This window comes from Rhopilema esculentum, chromosome 13, assembly GCF_057945365.1.
Source record: "Rhopilema esculentum isolate cy_ngs chromosome 13, ASM5794536v1, whole genome shotgun sequence".
Lineage (NCBI taxonomy): Eukaryota > Metazoa > Cnidaria > Scyphozoa > Rhizostomeae > Rhizostomatidae > Rhopilema > Rhopilema esculentum.
The window spans coordinates 8,336,559-8,353,834 of NC_142827.1; the positions used below are offsets into that span (position 1 = coordinate 8,336,559).

Sequence of the window (17,276 nt, forward strand, 5' to 3'; positions counted from 1 at the left end):
TTTACAAGTACGTACTGGTCTGCACAATAGCCGAGATAGCGGGGGGGGGGGGGCTAAGGTGTTCCCCACAAATTTTTAAGATATACTAGTTTCAAATGGTAATTTTTACAACCTATATGTTCTATATAATGGCGGGAATCAATGCCCCACACTATTCGAAATCTCGACCCTAGCGACTGCTTTTCAAAGATTGAACAGGTGTCAGGTGAAATAATCTCATGACTTGTGTTTGGGGTGTAGAATTACGCTTGTTGCCATCACAAATCGGGTCTCTGCTGGCACTTGGAACTGAATGACTTAAAGTTTCAGTTTGTAATCAAACTTCCTCAACAAGCTCTCATTCAACTTGAAGCCACTGTCTACGGTATGCGTCTTCATCTTACTTTTCTTAAAATCACAATTGTGTCAACTAAACAATATTGCCTAGAATATTGCACAGCAAATGCGCTTAGGCTGAGGTCTAGCAAATCCTGTATCTTATTCGCATTGCTTTGTTAAGTTTTAGTTGAATTGAACATACCAACGCAGAGGGAAATTCACTTGTTAGAAAAATAGCAGTCGAAAACGAGTTTATTTTTCAATTTGACAGCGCCTAGTAATATCACCTTTGCCGGGTGACGCAGCAGTTAGCACTAACACAAAAATATATTGCTAGTGTAAGTTGTTTTAAGTTTTATTTCTTCTAATCTAGACATTAGAAGAAACGAAAGGGAAAGGATGGAATAGCGAGTGTGGAAACGGATCAAAGGTCCCTTTTCATTGAAGTGCTATTACATCGGTCATTTGTGATTATCATAGAGATTCATAATAAACTTTGACTGAAGAGCCTTATTCGTGACAGCATTTCTCAAAACTTCTAAAAAAGTTTCTTATGCCAGAAGTAAGCCCATTTTCAAGATGTTTGTGAAGATTAAAACAAAATGATATATCAGAAATAATTGATACAAGCTAGAAATTATTCAGATGCTGGGATTCAAGCGTCCCTGTAACTTGATAGCACTTCTACGAATTAAACCAGGACTAAGGACACTTAACAAGCTCAATGTTGAGACTTAGTGCTCATACTTTTGAAGTAGAGAAGTAGAGACAAGTCGATTTGGTGCAAATGTTATCCTTAAACAAGAAAGACATTGCAGTTTCTCTTAAACTACAGGTCTACAGATTTTAGGTGATGAATCTCATCTCTTTATAGTACTCCTAGAGTCTCAGATATAGGATGCTACCTCTTAAATGACCTCCAAATTACCAAATTAAATACCATAAATAATTTGGAATCTACTTGTTCAGATAATGAAGCAAGAGAATAAATGATATTTTGACTTCGTTGCAACAGTTGTATCGAAATGCTTTGAGCAGGGATTAAAATGATATTAGTACAATGCCAACGCCCCAAATATTGAACCAAATATGCTCATTATTATGTTTATTTGAACATTGATTTTTCTACTGTAAATAATTTGCGCAAAGAGTTTCATTATCTTTGTATACTATAAACTTTATAGTATAAAGTTTTTGAAAGACATGGCATAAACATTGCACGTGCGCAGTATAATTTTATAAAGTAATTTTTATATTCAATGGAATTTTTCACAAAAATCTATGTTAAAAATATTTCAATTTTGACCATAAAACCTCACATAAGCTCAGGTCTTTTCCCCCAAAAGACCTCTGTAATTTGGTTTTGGTTTATAACTTTATGAACCGCCCATATCTCTTCCATATCTCGCCCAAGTTTGAACATATCTAACTGCTTTTGCATAATGAGATGTTTTTTTGCTGTTCTTTCAGAATATGTGGTCAAAATTAAGAAATTCCAACAATAGGCTTTTGATGACGTCACATTCCGATATTCAAATGACCCCGTCTCCCCTGACACCGTCAGACCCTATATCTCTGACATGTGACACAATTTTTAAGCTGGATTACTGGACTTTCTAATCGTTCACATGATAATTCTACTATAGAACACGAGCCACCAAGTGCCAGTCTTTAAAGAACTCCACTAAACGAATGTCCACTAAATAATAGGTTATATGGGATAAGGGAAGAATAAATGTTTACGTTATATTATGTATAGACGATAGGGTGGGTGACTTCTATGCAACTGACCAATCACTCGTAGAATCTCAATCGAACTTCAACTTCCCCTTCAGGTAAGTATTGCTCAATTTTCAAATTTCATTACATCAAATTTACTCTGTAAAGAACATTTCTTTGTTAGGCAATCTTAATTAACATAACTGCATTCTCGAAGCCAGAACAGAACAAAACAGTGTCTTGTTAAGATATAAGTTTTTATCAAACTTTACACTACAAATCCTTCTGACAAGAGTGACAAAACTACCCTTACTTAGTTTGACCATCAAACTATCGATATTAAATTTGCCATATTAAACTTAAAATGTTCATTGCACATTGCTAACCGTTCCCTGGCACAAATTATCCCATGACAATAATTATAGTAATTTGGAACGAAAGACATCTGAACTCATTAGTACTGTTGGGGAGACGAGATGTCACTGCTAGTGTTCGGGACAAATGCTTGATGATTTGTTAGAGCAAATCAATGTCAAGGACATGATGCACGCGTATTTCAGTGAGTTTTCTCCGCCAAATTTTGACATCACAGCCATCCTCACCAGCTCAAATCCAGCAACTTTTCTCAGCTGGAACGTTTTTGCATAACTGAAAAATGGAAGAGTGGATAATCAGAATATGGCCCGCGACTGAAATATTACATTGCCTCTGGATCAAACTTTCAATGGAAAGAAAAGAATAAAACTATTTCTCAGCATACCGTATTCTCTTTTGTATTCTCGCCATCTCTACTATTCCTAACAATCCCGCCTTTTTCCTATTTTGAATTATTAATCCCACCTCTCCGATAATCCCAAGTGCTGGTTTGTTTAAAGAAAGAAATCAAATGGATTGCAAATGTGCCTGGAGCTTTGAATGATTTGCAGATATGCAGCGTAATGTTTTAGGTTTGGGGGGGGAGGGGTGAAAAGGGTTTCTGCCCTGCGAAAATGAGTGGTGCCCTGCAGACCTCGTAGCAAAGGCTTGCCTATAGGTTACTAGTGAAAGCTTTGCCAGTGTGAATTTGTCTTTACCAAGAACAAACTTCTAAGCAATAAAAACAAACTTGAAACTTCATTGCCTATGAAATATCTATTTTTTACGTGAGCGTAAATTAAATGTCAAATTTGATTTTAATTTTGTAATAAAGCTTGTATTTCATGGCATATCAAGTTTAATGAGGTAGGAGGACCCACCATGGTTGGGTCCGACGTGAAGAAAATTTTTGAAATTATACCTTGTAAAAGGGCTAAAAAGCATCTCCCAGACTAAAATTTAGCAAAATACCGTACTGCTAAAAAACTTTTGTTTATTGCTTATTGGATTTTTGTTTATTGGAAAAATAGGGAGGTGGGATGGTACTCTAGTGATAGACGTTGTGGAAGGAAAGAAACGGTAACCTTTCGTTTCAGATTGCACATAGTTGTGAATGACAGAGAGATGTTGTTTTGATTGGGAGAATTTTATTTCCTGAACAGAAACGTGCAGTTTCTTATCTCGAGAAGGCCATGTTTACACTTCCAAAATGAAAACATTGCAATGTGGACTCAACTTAAATTAATTTGTGTGGACTCAACCTTGCCCTCATAACCTTATGCATCAATCATTGCATCCATTGGCTATGACTTTCGGTAAAGAATGCTTTTGCTCTGCTAATAACGGAGCTCTTCCTGACATACCTGTTCCGTTCTCTAAAATGCAATGTCAGGAAGGGAGGTTCATACAAAATATAATAATTCCATTTCAAAATTCGTAAACGGCCCTTTACGAAGTTCAGAGGTGGCGTTTCTGCGTGGCAATAAAGCTCTTCTTGGCGCCCTGCAAAATCTTCGATTGCCCCGCGAAATTGGCTATTTTTAAGATTGGAGGGTTGTCACACCCCCTCCACACCCTCCGGTATTTTCGCCCCTGGCGTCGCTCTTCCAACCCCGGGGGAGGCAGTACGTTTGAGGGTCTTCTCAAATGGCTACGAGATGACCCATTTTCGATAATAGCTGAACTGCTCAGTTTAGCTTGCGATTTGTTATAGATGATGAACAAGATTTTTCTTTCCCGAAACAACAACAATCAATTATGAAGAAATTTGTCAAAAATGACCAGGGGAGCACAAAGAAATGGATGCTACCAAGGAAATAATTTCGGTTTTTATGCTACCGTTTGAGGGTTTTTGTCAAAAAATACTATCATTTGAAGGTAATTTTTTAAAATTCTAGCGTTGGCCCTCTTTTGCCCTGACCGGAACCCCCTGTCAGGCCATAAAGGGAGTAACCCCCTCGGGCTTCCAACCAACTTTGCAATTTACATGCAAAGGAGAACACGGAGAACATGACAAATTAATCTAGCCTCTCTGATGATCTTGCCTCTCTTATAATCCCACATTGAATTAGGAGGCTGAATCAATAAACCCGCAGTGAGAATGCAAGAGCGAATACGGTATGTATTCACTTCGCAAAGTTATATCGGCCCCTTATTTCAAACAGCATACGAGATTTGTTAAATAAATATGATTTCTATGAATTTTTTGTGGATTTTCCTACAAAATGATTCTTGTCAATGGCCTACAAGTGAATCCAGGGGCACATGACTTCATGAGCCAAGCTGGCCCTTCTAATCAAAAGCTTATTTATTCGGAAAATCATGTTTTGATTTTTTATAGTTTAAACTAAGCTTATGTCGCACTATTTTTCTTTCTCTGCTTAGATGCAAGAATTCACAATGGCTCGAACTTTTCTGTTGTTGATCGTTGCTTTAACCACTGCTAAAGGTAAGTAGTTGTCATAATGGTTCTACACTTTGTTAGCCTATTCTCCAGACCCATGACTTTTTATGAAAAGGGCCTGTGTAACCAAGAGCCAAATCACGTACAAGGACTGGCTAGAGAGTTTGGGTCTCGTTAATGGTCTCGACCACTGATCAGTGGTCTCGACACAGTTCAAGTAAGGGGTCTGGGACGCAGGCTATACTTTGTTCATCAGGGCATCCTATGAAAGGCATTGAGCTCAAATCTTGATTGACTGGTAGCCTGCCTCTCTCGCCGCTGAGCCAATCACAGCCTCGGAAAGTGTAATTTAGCGTGATTACAAAAGTAAACTTAGCGTGTGAAAGGTTAACACTGAAAACGCTTGTTATTACACTCTTTTTTATATAAGAACAATTTTATAAGAACACGAGCCTCAAAACTGGTCAAAAGTTAAGAACAAATTAAGAACAAGCTGAGGCTGAGGTTCTGCAAAATGCAATGTTGAACAACGTTTTTTCTCAAAATTGAGGATTTTTAGCGATGTGTGGGTGCTTTTTCGGTGAATATTAAAATTTGTCAGCAAACTAATCTTTCTCACTCACTTTGTAGGCAAATGAAGCATGAACACCTCCTTAGAGCGAAAAAGCTAGCAACAGCACTGCTTACACCCTCTTAATTCAAGAACAAATTAAGAACAATCCAGCCTCAGATTTTCGAAAAAAATTAAGAACAGTCAGCCTGAACTTAAATTTACTGGTTCTTATAAAAAAAGAGTGTAGATTTCCAAAGCATTTGCCGGAGTATATGGTATTAATTTTATTTACTGGCTATCAATTTTTAGTTTATTCAATTCTTGTGGACTGCAGCCCCCACCCCTGCCCCTTAGGACTGAATAATAGCACGATTTAGAAAGGATAATTTTCGGTATTTACAAGGGTTGTACACCACTGACTAGAGCCCATGCATTTAAAACGTCTGTTTCGGCTGCCTTGGTTGGGAAGTGTTTCATGCGTAGTCTTTGTAAAATTTTGAGTTGTTCCTTCTTATCAAATTTTGATCTAGGTAGAGAAGAACTAAAGACAAAAGCTGGATAACGATATATCTAACGATATAACGTAACTCCGATATAACGGATTCTGAAAGGAACAAGATGATTGTTCATTATATCGGGAGTTCGTAAAAAGGTCCTTTGAGGCCTTTTCGTAAAACATACCTCAAAAGCCCTTCGTTGAGCTTGATTTGGCGCTCCCCGAATTTATTTCTAAGCAAACCAAGATGAATTCAACTATTACTAATGGTTAATTACCGGAAATAAAAACTTAATGTTCCTCTTACAATTCGGGAGCGAAAAAGCATGCTATAGTCGTCTGTGTTTTGGCTTTGTTCACTAAAATGTCGTAAAGTTTTGAAAAGGTGCTAACTTTTGCACGCATCTCGTCATAATTTTCAGCATCATAAAATGTGCATGTTTAAAGATGAAATTTTTGCCAATGATAGTAATTGTTTTCCTCGAGAGAAAGTAAAAGATGTTAAGGTAGTCATAAAACTAATGGAAAAATAAATGTTTGCAAAGGAAACCTAGCTTTAGGATGACAGTGAACTAATTCTATATTCAAATAGGAACGAATTTTCCAATTTTGATTAGATAAATCTAAAGGGAGTCAAAATCGATTCTAGAAAAGAAAAAAGTATCAAAAATTTGTACAAAGGAAACCTAGCTTTAGGGTGGTACTTAATTAACTATTTTTTAAAAGCTGTCATGATATTTGATTCGTGAAAGGTGGTCACGTAAGAGTGATTATTTGCTTCTCGCTCTACCATTCAATGTTATGAAACGCCTCTTACAGCGGGGGAGGGGGAGAGGGTGACTGGCGGGACACGACTGGCGAGACACGTCCCCAGTTCTCGGCAGGATTGACTTTGTATTTCATCTAAATTCGATGAGAAAATGTTGGGGGTGGGACAATATTTTGATAACCTACTTTTTGTGATGTAATCCTATGATTTTCAAACTGCTTTTGCATAACCAAACGTTGTAATTTTCTTGCAGTAACAGTGGAAGCAGCTAGTGTCAGCACAAGCATAGAAGGTTAGCAACCATTAAGGGAAAGCTCGAATGGGGGGGGGGGGGAGGTGGTTAGTTATTACGTGTCTGTTTAGACAAGTTATGATCGTGCAATAATGTTAAGTATAATGATGTAAAAAATGTTTATAGTTTTCCAATTATCCAAAACATCTTTTAAATTAGCATCTGCTTGCTGAAATCTCAATTATATATTTTTTCATCAGTTTTGATAAGATATATGTAAAGGGAGGCAAAATGGATTCTAGAGAAGCAAAAATTGTCAAGAATGTTATTAATGGAATCCTAGACTTAGGGTGATAGTTAACTAACTCTATTTTCAAAGCTGTCAAAATACAACTTAGAAATAAATCATAATTAAACTCTTTCTGGGCAATTAAAATCCATATTAAGCTATGATCTTTATGATTGTTGATAGTAAATATCTATTCTTTTCTTTCTAGCAGCCTTATCGTCAAATTCAACTCCAACATCTATCATGCCAACTTCATGTGAGTTTTTCGTAGAGGCTTGATTTTTTAATAAAAACGCCACTAGCTGAAAACAATTGTAAAAAAATTGCATTTCGTTCTTTTTAGAGTAAAATTATTATAAATAACGATCAATGTTAGAAAATTGTACCAGGAAAATTTATTTAAAATAATTAACGACGTTTCGAGCATAGCCCGTTATCAAGCATAGCCCGTATTTGACTTGATTTACTTACATTGATCGTTATTTAAATTCATCATATTGTACCGCAAGCATTTTAGTATATTTATGTAACATTATTATAAGCTTTAATCTACTAGTCAATTTTGCTTGTCAATTTGTCTCCTCGCTTGGATCTTTTGCGACTCAAAAGTCAACGAGAATATGGAAGTTTAATGATGCTACTTTTCACCTCTCAAACATGAATGGTGTTCTTATGCATAAAGAGCTAATTATCCAATCTTCTCCTTGTGAAGAGTAAACAGAACTTCCTGAAGTGTGATTTTTTCGGCATTGCTTTGTGTAATTGTAGCATCACGTGAACTGAAACAGACCATTAACTGTGATTTTTTATGCAGCAACAACATCAGAAGTTGGCAGCCAAACCTTATCAGGTTAGTTAGCTTTGAAGCGGTAACCAGCAATCGGAAGCTGGGAGGGTGTGGGGGGGGGGGGGGAGATGATGGGTTGGGGGATTGGTTTCTAAATATTTCAAGACTTTTTAGACAAGTTATGATAGTGTGATATCGGAAAGTTGAGCATGGTGATGTGAAAAAGCTCCAATTTTATCACATTCTATCTTCTGTCCTAGCAGTATTATATGCTCCCATCCATCCCTAGGGAGTGATCTACACAAAATGTTGATAAAGTCTTTTGTACTATTGGGCAGCAATGTCTATCATGCTCCCAATAGCATTGTCATTGTAACTTTGTTAAGTGAACTTTTAAGACGGCGTATTAAAGAATTTCCCATTGTGAACAGAAAAAAGTTTCTGCAGAGAGCTCCCAGTTAGATACTAAAACGGTGGAAGTTATTATAAACCAAACTTTGCATTGATAGAGTGCCTGGAAAATTCTTTTTCAACATAATTGGCTAAAACTACGTAACAGGCAAAAAGATAAGTATGTATTTCCTTGATAAAAGAGCAGTTTAATGGGGAAAGTGACAATTATCAATGGTTACAACTGGAAAAATTATTTTAATAATGACAATTCTATCTTTTGCTACATACCTGTCCACCTACAAATAGAGCTTCTAAAAGTTTTTTTTGCGATACAAAATTTAAAAGTGGCTCTGAAAAGAACTATTTTTCTATAAGTTTCTTACTTTTCACACCATAAAATTTACTTATCCAAGCAAGTTCACCAAGGACTTCTAATTATAAAGAATTTTTCAAAAAAATTATTATCATCAGTTTTGAAAAGATAGATGTAAAGTTTCATAGTTCCCAAGTTTCAGAGAATAATATGCTAGAGACTTGAGTGCTACGCAGCAGCACTGTGTAGCTATGGAGGAGTTTGAAATATTTCCATGGCAACACGATACAGAAGAGCAGCAGGGGACAAAGGGAGATTAGAACTGCAGGTCGCAAGCCCGCGAGACATCTAAATATAGGAAAGAAAAAACTCTATTGGTAGCATGAAAGAACAACTGACCATACAAAAAATGTAAAATTAAGTTTTGAATGTTTGAAAATTATAGAATGCGGGAGATTTTTCTAGGTTTTGCTGTTGCAGAATTCGGCTGGAGACAAGCTTGAAATGATGGAAAAGTTTTCAAAAATGTGTACAAAGGAAACCTAGCTTTAGGATGACAGTTTATTAACCCTTTTTCTTTGCTTGAAAACCACTATGAGGCAAGTGATAAGTTAACTCTTTTTTCGGCTATATTAAATCTCAATTAAGCTTACACTGGGTATCAAAGTAACAAAATCTCGAGGGAAACAATAGAAAACCACTATTTTCTTCTATTTTCGCTCTCGAATATATATGGCTCTGGTACCCAGGGTTTATCAAGCTGTAATCTATACGATTATAGATAGTAAATATCTATTCTTTTCTTTCTAGCAGTATTACCGCCAATTCCAGCTACATCATTAATTTCAACTTCATGTAAGTGTTTCGTAGAGGCATAATTTTTTGATAAAAATGCCACTAGCTGAAAACAATTGTAAATAATTGCATTTCGTTCTTTTTAGAGTAACATTATTATGAGCTTTAATTTATTAGTCAATTCTGAATGTCGATTTGTCTCCTCAATTTGATCTTTTGCGATTTAAAACTCAACGAGAATATGGAAGTTTAATGATGCTATAACTTTTCACGAAATATGACCCTTGGAACGAGATTTCCACAAATTGAAAATATTTTCCATTTTTTAAATGTCGTTAAACTAATGATGGAAGATATTATCTGAGAAAATGTTTCTCTTTACTTAATCAAATACCAAGTAAGTCCAAAGAAACAAAGCCAGTATTAAAGCTATTCTCTAAAGATTCAAATTAAATGTTCATTCACGGCGATGCTCATGATCACCTATCAAATAGGAATGGTGTTCTTATCCATAAACAGCTAATTGTCCAATCTTATCCGTGGGAAGAGTAAACAAAACTTCCTGAAGTGTGATTTTTTGTGGCACTTCTTTGTGTAATTGTAGCATCACGTGAGTCCAACCATTTCATTAACTGCGATTTTTTATGCAGCAACAACATCACAAGGTGGCAGCCCAACCTCATCAGGTAAGTTAGTTGGTTTTGAAGAGATAACCAGCAATCGGAAGATTGGAGGGGGTAGGGTGATGGGCAGGGGGCATTAGTTTGGTAAATATTTTACGACTCTTTAGACAAATTTCGACAGTGTGATGTCATAGATTTAAATATGATAATGTGAAAATGCTCCAATTTTATCACATTCTATCTTCTGTCCAAGCAGTATTATATGCTCCCATCCATCCCTAGGGAGTGATCTACACAAAATGTTGATAAAGTCTTTTGTACTATTGGGCAGCAATGTCTATCATGCTCCCAATAGCATTGTCATTGTAACTTTGTTAAGTGAACTTTTAAGACGGCGTATTAAAGAATTTCCCATTGTGAACAGAAAAAAGTTTCTGCAGAGAGCTCCCAGTTAGATACTAAAACGGTGGAAGTTATTATAAACCAAACTTGCATTGATAGAAAATAATCGAAAAAACTATGTATGCATTTCCTTGATAAAAGGGCAGTTTAATGGGGAAACTGACAATTATCAATACTTTTAGCCCCAGTACTTCTGCCAAAAAGTACTTTTAAAAATGACAAGCCTATCTTTTGCTACATATCTGTCCACCTTCAAATAGAACTTCTAGCTATTTTTAAGAAGTTCCTAACTTTTGTACTTCCAATAATTTTCTTGCACAAACAAAGTCACCCAGGACTTCTGTGTTCCCTTGGGAACCAGCCCAGGAACTCTCTAACAGGGACACAAATTAAATCATTTTTGAGGAGGGGGTTTCAGGACAAGCTGAACCGATTCATATACAACAAACTAGGTGCGAGGATGGCTCAGTTTTTAGAGGCGCTGACTACGGACCCAAGGGTCCATGGTTCGAGTCCCTGACATGACCAAAGTTGCACCAAGAGTGGGGAGAGTCGCCAGCTCTTTGTAATTCCAGGCATAGGAATCACGAGGTGCGGTCACATCGAGAGGAAGGACCAGGACACTGCTCGATAAGCATAAGCTTCTCAGGGTCCTAAAAACTACCTTCGGATGCTAGGGTGCAACAAATAAAAATACATATACATACAACAAAATGAACCGACTCTTCAATGATTGCACTCTTTGGCTTTTCATAACATTTCTTTTTAGTTTGATAAGATGTTTTTTTCTTTTCGCATCAAATGTCATTTTATTGTAATCATTCATCGCAACTTTTTTTCGTGTCATACTGAATTCTGTGACCGACAGGCTTGAATTATTGAGGGGTTTGTGACACCCCTACACCCCTTTACTTTTTCCCTGCTCTTTACTGGACCTCTGATTTTCATTCTTTGAAAAGTTTTACTTTATGTGATTTCTCAATTAAGTAAAGACATATCTTTAAAGTTTTTTTCTTGAAGCACTACAATAATTCTGGTCTGTTTACAGTGGTGTTTTTTATGTTAAACCTGAAACATAGTTTTTGTGTGTCAAAGCCCATTGTTTTCAGCAAGGGTGCCAACTAGGGATGGCTCAAAATATGAATTTGATATCTAGTCACAAAAAGGAGTTTTTATACTTTGCAAAGATCTATTATTATTGGTCAATTTTCGTCTTATTATATCTGTATAAAAATGCCCCGATGATAAATATTGCTAAAGGCATCCCTTGTGATTTACAATTTCTTAAATGGAGAATATATACTGTTATTTTGATGTTTCCTAAAAATCTGTTCTGCGTAAGAAGGCTGCAAAAGGGTGGCTGAGCCTCCTCTAAAAAGGCCTAAGGGAGGCTCTTGCCCCCAGCAAACACGTAGTCGTCTCTTTGTTTGTAAGTATTGAATTGTAACTGTTTAAAAGTCTTGTAGAATGCAAGGTGTTCATAAGTCTGCGACTAACAAAAAATTGAGACAAAATCATCTTCAAAATCTAGTATGGCTGATATGGTCTTACACATCATATATAGTTGTGTGATTAGGAAAAACGTTCTTGCTTTTTCTCGTAGTTTCCAAATCAATTAAAACCTTTTTTGAAGTAGCACTCGCTTGCTGACTCTTAGATTGCAATTTGATTATATACTTTATTATCAATTTTGAAAAGATAAATGTAAAGAGAGTCGAAATAGACTCTAGTGATGTAAAAGTTTTCAAAAATGTGTACAAAGGAAACCTAGCTTTAGGATGACAGTTTATTAACCCTTTTTTATTTGCTTAAAAACCACTATGAAGCAAGTTATAAGTTAACTCTTTTTTCGGCTATATTAAATCTCAATTAAGCTTACACTGGGTATCAAAGTAACAAAATCTCGAGGGAAACAATAGAAAACCACTATTTTCTTCTATTTTCGCTCTTGAATATATATGGCTCTGGTAGCCAGGGTATATCAAGCTATAATCTATACGATTATTGGTAGTAAATATCTATTCTTTTCTTTCTAGCAGGTACACTGCCAAATTCAACTCCGACATATATAATGCCAAGTCCATGTAAGTTTTTCGTAAAAGCATAATTTTTTGATAAAAACGCCACTAGCTTAAAACAATTGTAAAAATTGCATTTCGTTCTTTTTAGAGTAACATTATTATGAGCTTTAATTTATTAGTCAATTCTGCTTGTCGATTTGTCTCCTCAATTAGATCTTTTGCGATTTAAAACTCAACGACAATATGGAAGTTTAATGATGCTATAACTTTTCACGAAATATGACCCTTGGAACGATATTTCCACAAATTGAAAATATTTTCCATTTTTTAAATGTCGTTCAACTAATGATAGAAGATATTATCTGAGAAAATTTTTCTCTGTATTTTATCAAATAGCAAGTAAGTCCAAAGAAACAAAGTCAGTATTAAAGCTATTCTCTAAAGATTCAAATTAAATGTTCATTCACGGCGGTGCTCATGATCACCTATCAAATAGGAATGGTGTTCTTATCCATAAACAGCTAATTGTCCAATCTTATCCTTGCGAAGAGTAAACAAAACTTCTTTGTGTAATTATAGCATCACGTGAATCGAACCATTTCATTAACTGTGATTTTTTATGCAGCAACAACATCACAAGGTGGCAGCCCAACCTCATCAGGTTAGTTAGTTGGCTTTGATGAGATAACCAGCAATCGGAAGATTGGAGGGGGTAGGGTGATTGGTGGGGGGCATTGGTTGTTAAATATTTTAGGACTCTTTAGACAAATTTCGACAGTGTGATGTAATAAATTTAAGTATGATAATGTGAACATGCTATCTTCTGTTATCTTATCACATGTTATCTTCTGTCCAAGCAGTAGAGTACTCTACGATCTATCCCTAATGAATGATAAGTACTACTAGGGGGCCATGCCTATCATGTTCCCACTTTCATTGTAGAACACGTTAAATGTGCTATCTTAGACTGTGTATACTGGGTTCAGGACAAGTTGAATCGGCTCGCATACAAAATAAAACGACTCCTCACAACCAATCCAAATGCATGAAATGGCACTGAAACAAAATGCATGCTAAGCTAAAACTGATGTTCTTCAAGAAGTGACTGCAAATACTACACATTGACTTCCTTTTTCTAATGGGTGGATTATTCTAGATTTCTTTATCAAGTTGGAAAGGGCCTGATTATCTTAATGGTTGCATCTTCTTTGGCTTTTCAAAACATCTTCTTATGGTTTGCTAAAATATGTATTTCTTTGCATCTATGTATGTGCATACTCTTATAATCGTTTCGAGCACCTTTTATTCTTGAATACTGAATTCTGGGACGGCTGGCTTGCGATAGGGGGATGTGACACCCAACACCTCCTAATATGCGTTCCTTCTCTCTACTAGACCTCTGATTTTCATTCTTTGAAAATTTTTCTGCATTTGCTTTTTCAATTATCTCTAAAGATTATTCGTGTAATTGCTCTAGTATACATACAGCGATGTTTGTTATCATGTTACACGTGGAACATAATTTTTCGTGTCATTGTTTTTAGCAAGTGAGCTTACATTTAATTATACCGGGAATGGCTCGCAATTCGAATTCAAAATATAGCTATAAAAGGGATTCATATCCTTTGCAAAGATCCATTATTAATGTTCCATTCATGTCTTATTATAAACCTATCAAAATGCCCTGATAATAGAGATTGCTAAAGGCATTCCTTGTGATTTATAATTTTTTAAATTGAGAATATGCACTGTTATTTTGATGCTTTCCAAAAACAAAAATTTTCCGTTACAAAGCCTCCTTTTCCCTTCTTTGGCTAAGCCTCCTTTTAAAAAAATCCTAGGGGAGGCTGTTACTCCCCCAGCCCACATTTAGTCGTCCCCGTTGTTTGTTTGTATTGAAATTGTAACCGCTTGAAAGACTTGTAGAACGCAAGATGTTCGTAAGTTTTAACAACATTAATTTATGTTTTATAATATTTCTTTAAGCGTGTACAACGAAAGCCCCATCATGTGATACGGCCAGATGCTGCATTGGAAGTAACGGTGCATGGTCAGGAGTTAACTCTGCAGCAAATATCACATACTTTTCTGGTTGCAAGAACCAAACACAAGAATCTATGTGCAAAGATGTCTGCAACAACGACCAGTGCAGTGCGTATGCTCCCATACTATCAACAAAAAGTTTTTTGAGCCTCATCTAAGCGTCTGAAATGATTTCTAGTTATAATGGAGGAGTAAGGGTTACCATGTGGAAAGATAAAATAATGCCATAAGCGTATGAAGAGGGAAGGGGGCTGCAGTCTCTCAAAGTTAGCAAATATTCAAATTTGCAATTAAGTTAATAAATCGTAATATTTGGACCAAGCTCCTTCGAACGAGACCCCCTTCGAACAAGCTTTTTTCTTTAGTACTGTATAGAATATATCAAGTTTCTTATTATCGTTAGTGTAGTTGTTGACAGATAAGGACAGTCTGTATTTTGGACACGATTAAATCGCTGTAGTTAAAAAGTGCTGATGACGCTTTTTCGTTTCAGGTAGAGGCGCTGAACTGCAAGTTTCTGTCACAGCCGTCCTCTTGGTGGCTATTGCTTTCTGGTGAGGTTCAGTTAATTTCCTTGTGTGAAGTAATAAAAACCATTGACATCTCAAACAGTCGGCTGTAGACTGATTAGGAGGTAGTGTTGTCCTCGATGTCTGCTAATGCTGCTGCTCAAGGGTGTTACTTTATCCACAGAGTACTGCCCCTGACAAATACTGCCACAGAATGGAGCCTCTGACCGAAATCCTACGTACAAGGGCAAGGACTAGGGGCGGGGGTGAACTATCCTACAATGCGAGTTTGTAGAGACCACATTTTTCCAATATTTGCATGCCCTCCTTGGCCTGCGCCCCAGTCCACAAATGCTGCTACTTTTATGGACTATGCAATATTGATAAACATCCTGTCCAGACAGAGGGCTGGGTCTAGTTTATGAAAATAATTTATGCAATGAAACTTTGCATGAAAAATCTTCGAAGAGATATTTACTGAAGCTGAACAGGACGTAGATAAGATGGTCTTTAAAGTTTTAAAGGTTGGTCAATTTTAGCTAATTGCATAATTTTGAAGGGTTGCATAAATTACCACCAGATCCTGGTGGAAACCATGGACAGGATATTTATCAATATTGCTCAGTCCATAAATGTGGCAGCATTTGTAGACTGGGGCACAGGCTAGTCCTCCTAGGACCTGACGCATATCGTTTCTCCTGCAGGTGGATGACATGGCACCAACGCTAAGCAAGAGCTGAAGAGCTACTTTTAAATACTTTTAAGTGTTGTTTTACTGATTCAGAATTTGGTTAGAAAGCATCGTTACATGCTCATAGTTTGCAAGATTCGATTAGATTAAGTTTCAATTAGTTTTAGGCAAGATTAAGATCGTTTCTGGGTGGCTGCGGTGGCGTGGCCCAGACTAAGAAAAGAGGGGAGTCGAAAGAGATATCACGCGTCTTCCCAGTTACTCAGCGATGCCTCTGTTGTTCCGCGGTAGTGGATTACATTTGTAGCTAAGTCGATGTTGACCTCGTTGCGTTCCAAACTTCGGTAACAGGGTTAAAAAAATAAGAAGCCGAGTATAGATTGGAGGAGGTTCTCTTTCTGGAAAAGAGGCAAACACACAATGGCAGCCAGGATAGTCCTTGCAAATGAGAGCAGGGTGATGAAATTGCAAATGTGCCCCCCCTCCCCCCTAACCTTTACAGAGCGTTATCCGACCTTTGTTTACAAACAAATCTCAGTGCTTGTTTCTTGTTTGCATTTGTTTTTTATGAAAGTCACTAGTTTCCGTTCCTCAATGCTGTAACAAGGGGAACGGTGTTTGCAGTGCACAACGGCACATTTTTTTATACATTCGTTACTTTTGATGTTAAGTACAAGTATCTCTAACTTACCATCGACTTTTTCTCGTCTCTTTCTGTCAATGAAGCAATGAATGAAAGCAAAATACAGATAAGATGTTGAAAAAGGCAATATTGAACCGAAGTATGAACTTGCTATACGAATCAAATCAGAAATCAAAACGCAAGGATATCTGACAATGCTACTTGAATAAATGCATGCATGCAAATCTCAGCATCTGTGGAAATTAAAACAAAACACTTTCCAAGCTCTCTTGGGATTTGGCTATATGGGGCAAATTAAGGTTTAGTGACAATTTGCAGCAGGGTTTTCTTTATCAAAGCACCAATGAGTCCAAACTGCGGCTCGTGTAAATCGATAAAACATGTTATTTCTATAAGAAATAGAAACCTTTTGTTCCAAGAATGCCTCAATGTTATGTATTGCTTGTTTTAAGTATCCAACTTTGCTCTCGGGATTGTGAATATTCATCCAGCTTTGCTCCGGTATCAGTTGATCGAGCAGCATTGGCCTACAATGTCTGCAAAGTCTTGGAATGGAACACTGACGTCAGTTTGCTAGGTCAAATTCAGCCATCCCCCTCTCCCGCCACTGAACAGTGTTTGTTTTCTATAAAACGGTTTAGGGAATTAGGAGGTGCCTTCTTTTGGGATTCTTTTATGATATTTGTCTAAATTCTCAACATTGTTTTTAGGGGGAAGGGGGCGAAAGTAGTATTTTTTTAAGAAAAGGAATGAAAGATGTAAAATATAACGCAATTGGCTGGGTATTCCAAGTATCATTGGCGGGCATTATTGATCTTGTTTATCCCATGAAAATTTTTTCCCCGTGTAGAAACTTTGTGGAAGTAAACTGAATGCGGTTCAAATGTACAATCAACAAAAGGTTGCACAAGAAAACAGGGTT

General features: G+C 36.7%; 1 protein-coding gene across 12 annotated transcripts; it reads left to right on the forward strand.

Annotated features, from left to right (window-relative positions):
- Positions 1-208: 208 nt before the first annotated feature.
- LOC135691937 (uncharacterized) lies at positions 209-16,401 on the forward strand. 12 transcript variants are annotated; one of them, XM_089112104.1, is made up of 12 exons: positions 209-364; positions 4,777-4,840; positions 6,867-6,905; positions 7,343-7,390; positions 7,949-7,984; positions 9,438-9,482; positions 10,073-10,108; positions 12,484-12,531; positions 13,094-13,129; positions 14,455-14,619; positions 15,005-15,065; positions 15,725-16,401. In XM_089112104.1, exons 2-12 carry the CDS (start codon positions 4,777-4,779, stop codon positions 15,747-15,749), a joined length of 603 nt encoding a protein of 200 aa, XP_088968230.1. In that variant the 5' UTR covers positions 209-364; the 3' UTR covers positions 15,750-16,401. The 12 variants fall into 12 exon arrangements, with proteins under 12 accessions (XP_088968230.1, XP_088968233.1, XP_088968231.1 ...); XM_089112107.1 differs by having other exon boundaries at positions 12,487-12,531; XM_089112105.1 differs by having other exon boundaries at positions 9,441-9,482.
- The last annotated feature ends 875 nt before the right edge of the window (positions 16,402-17,276 follow it).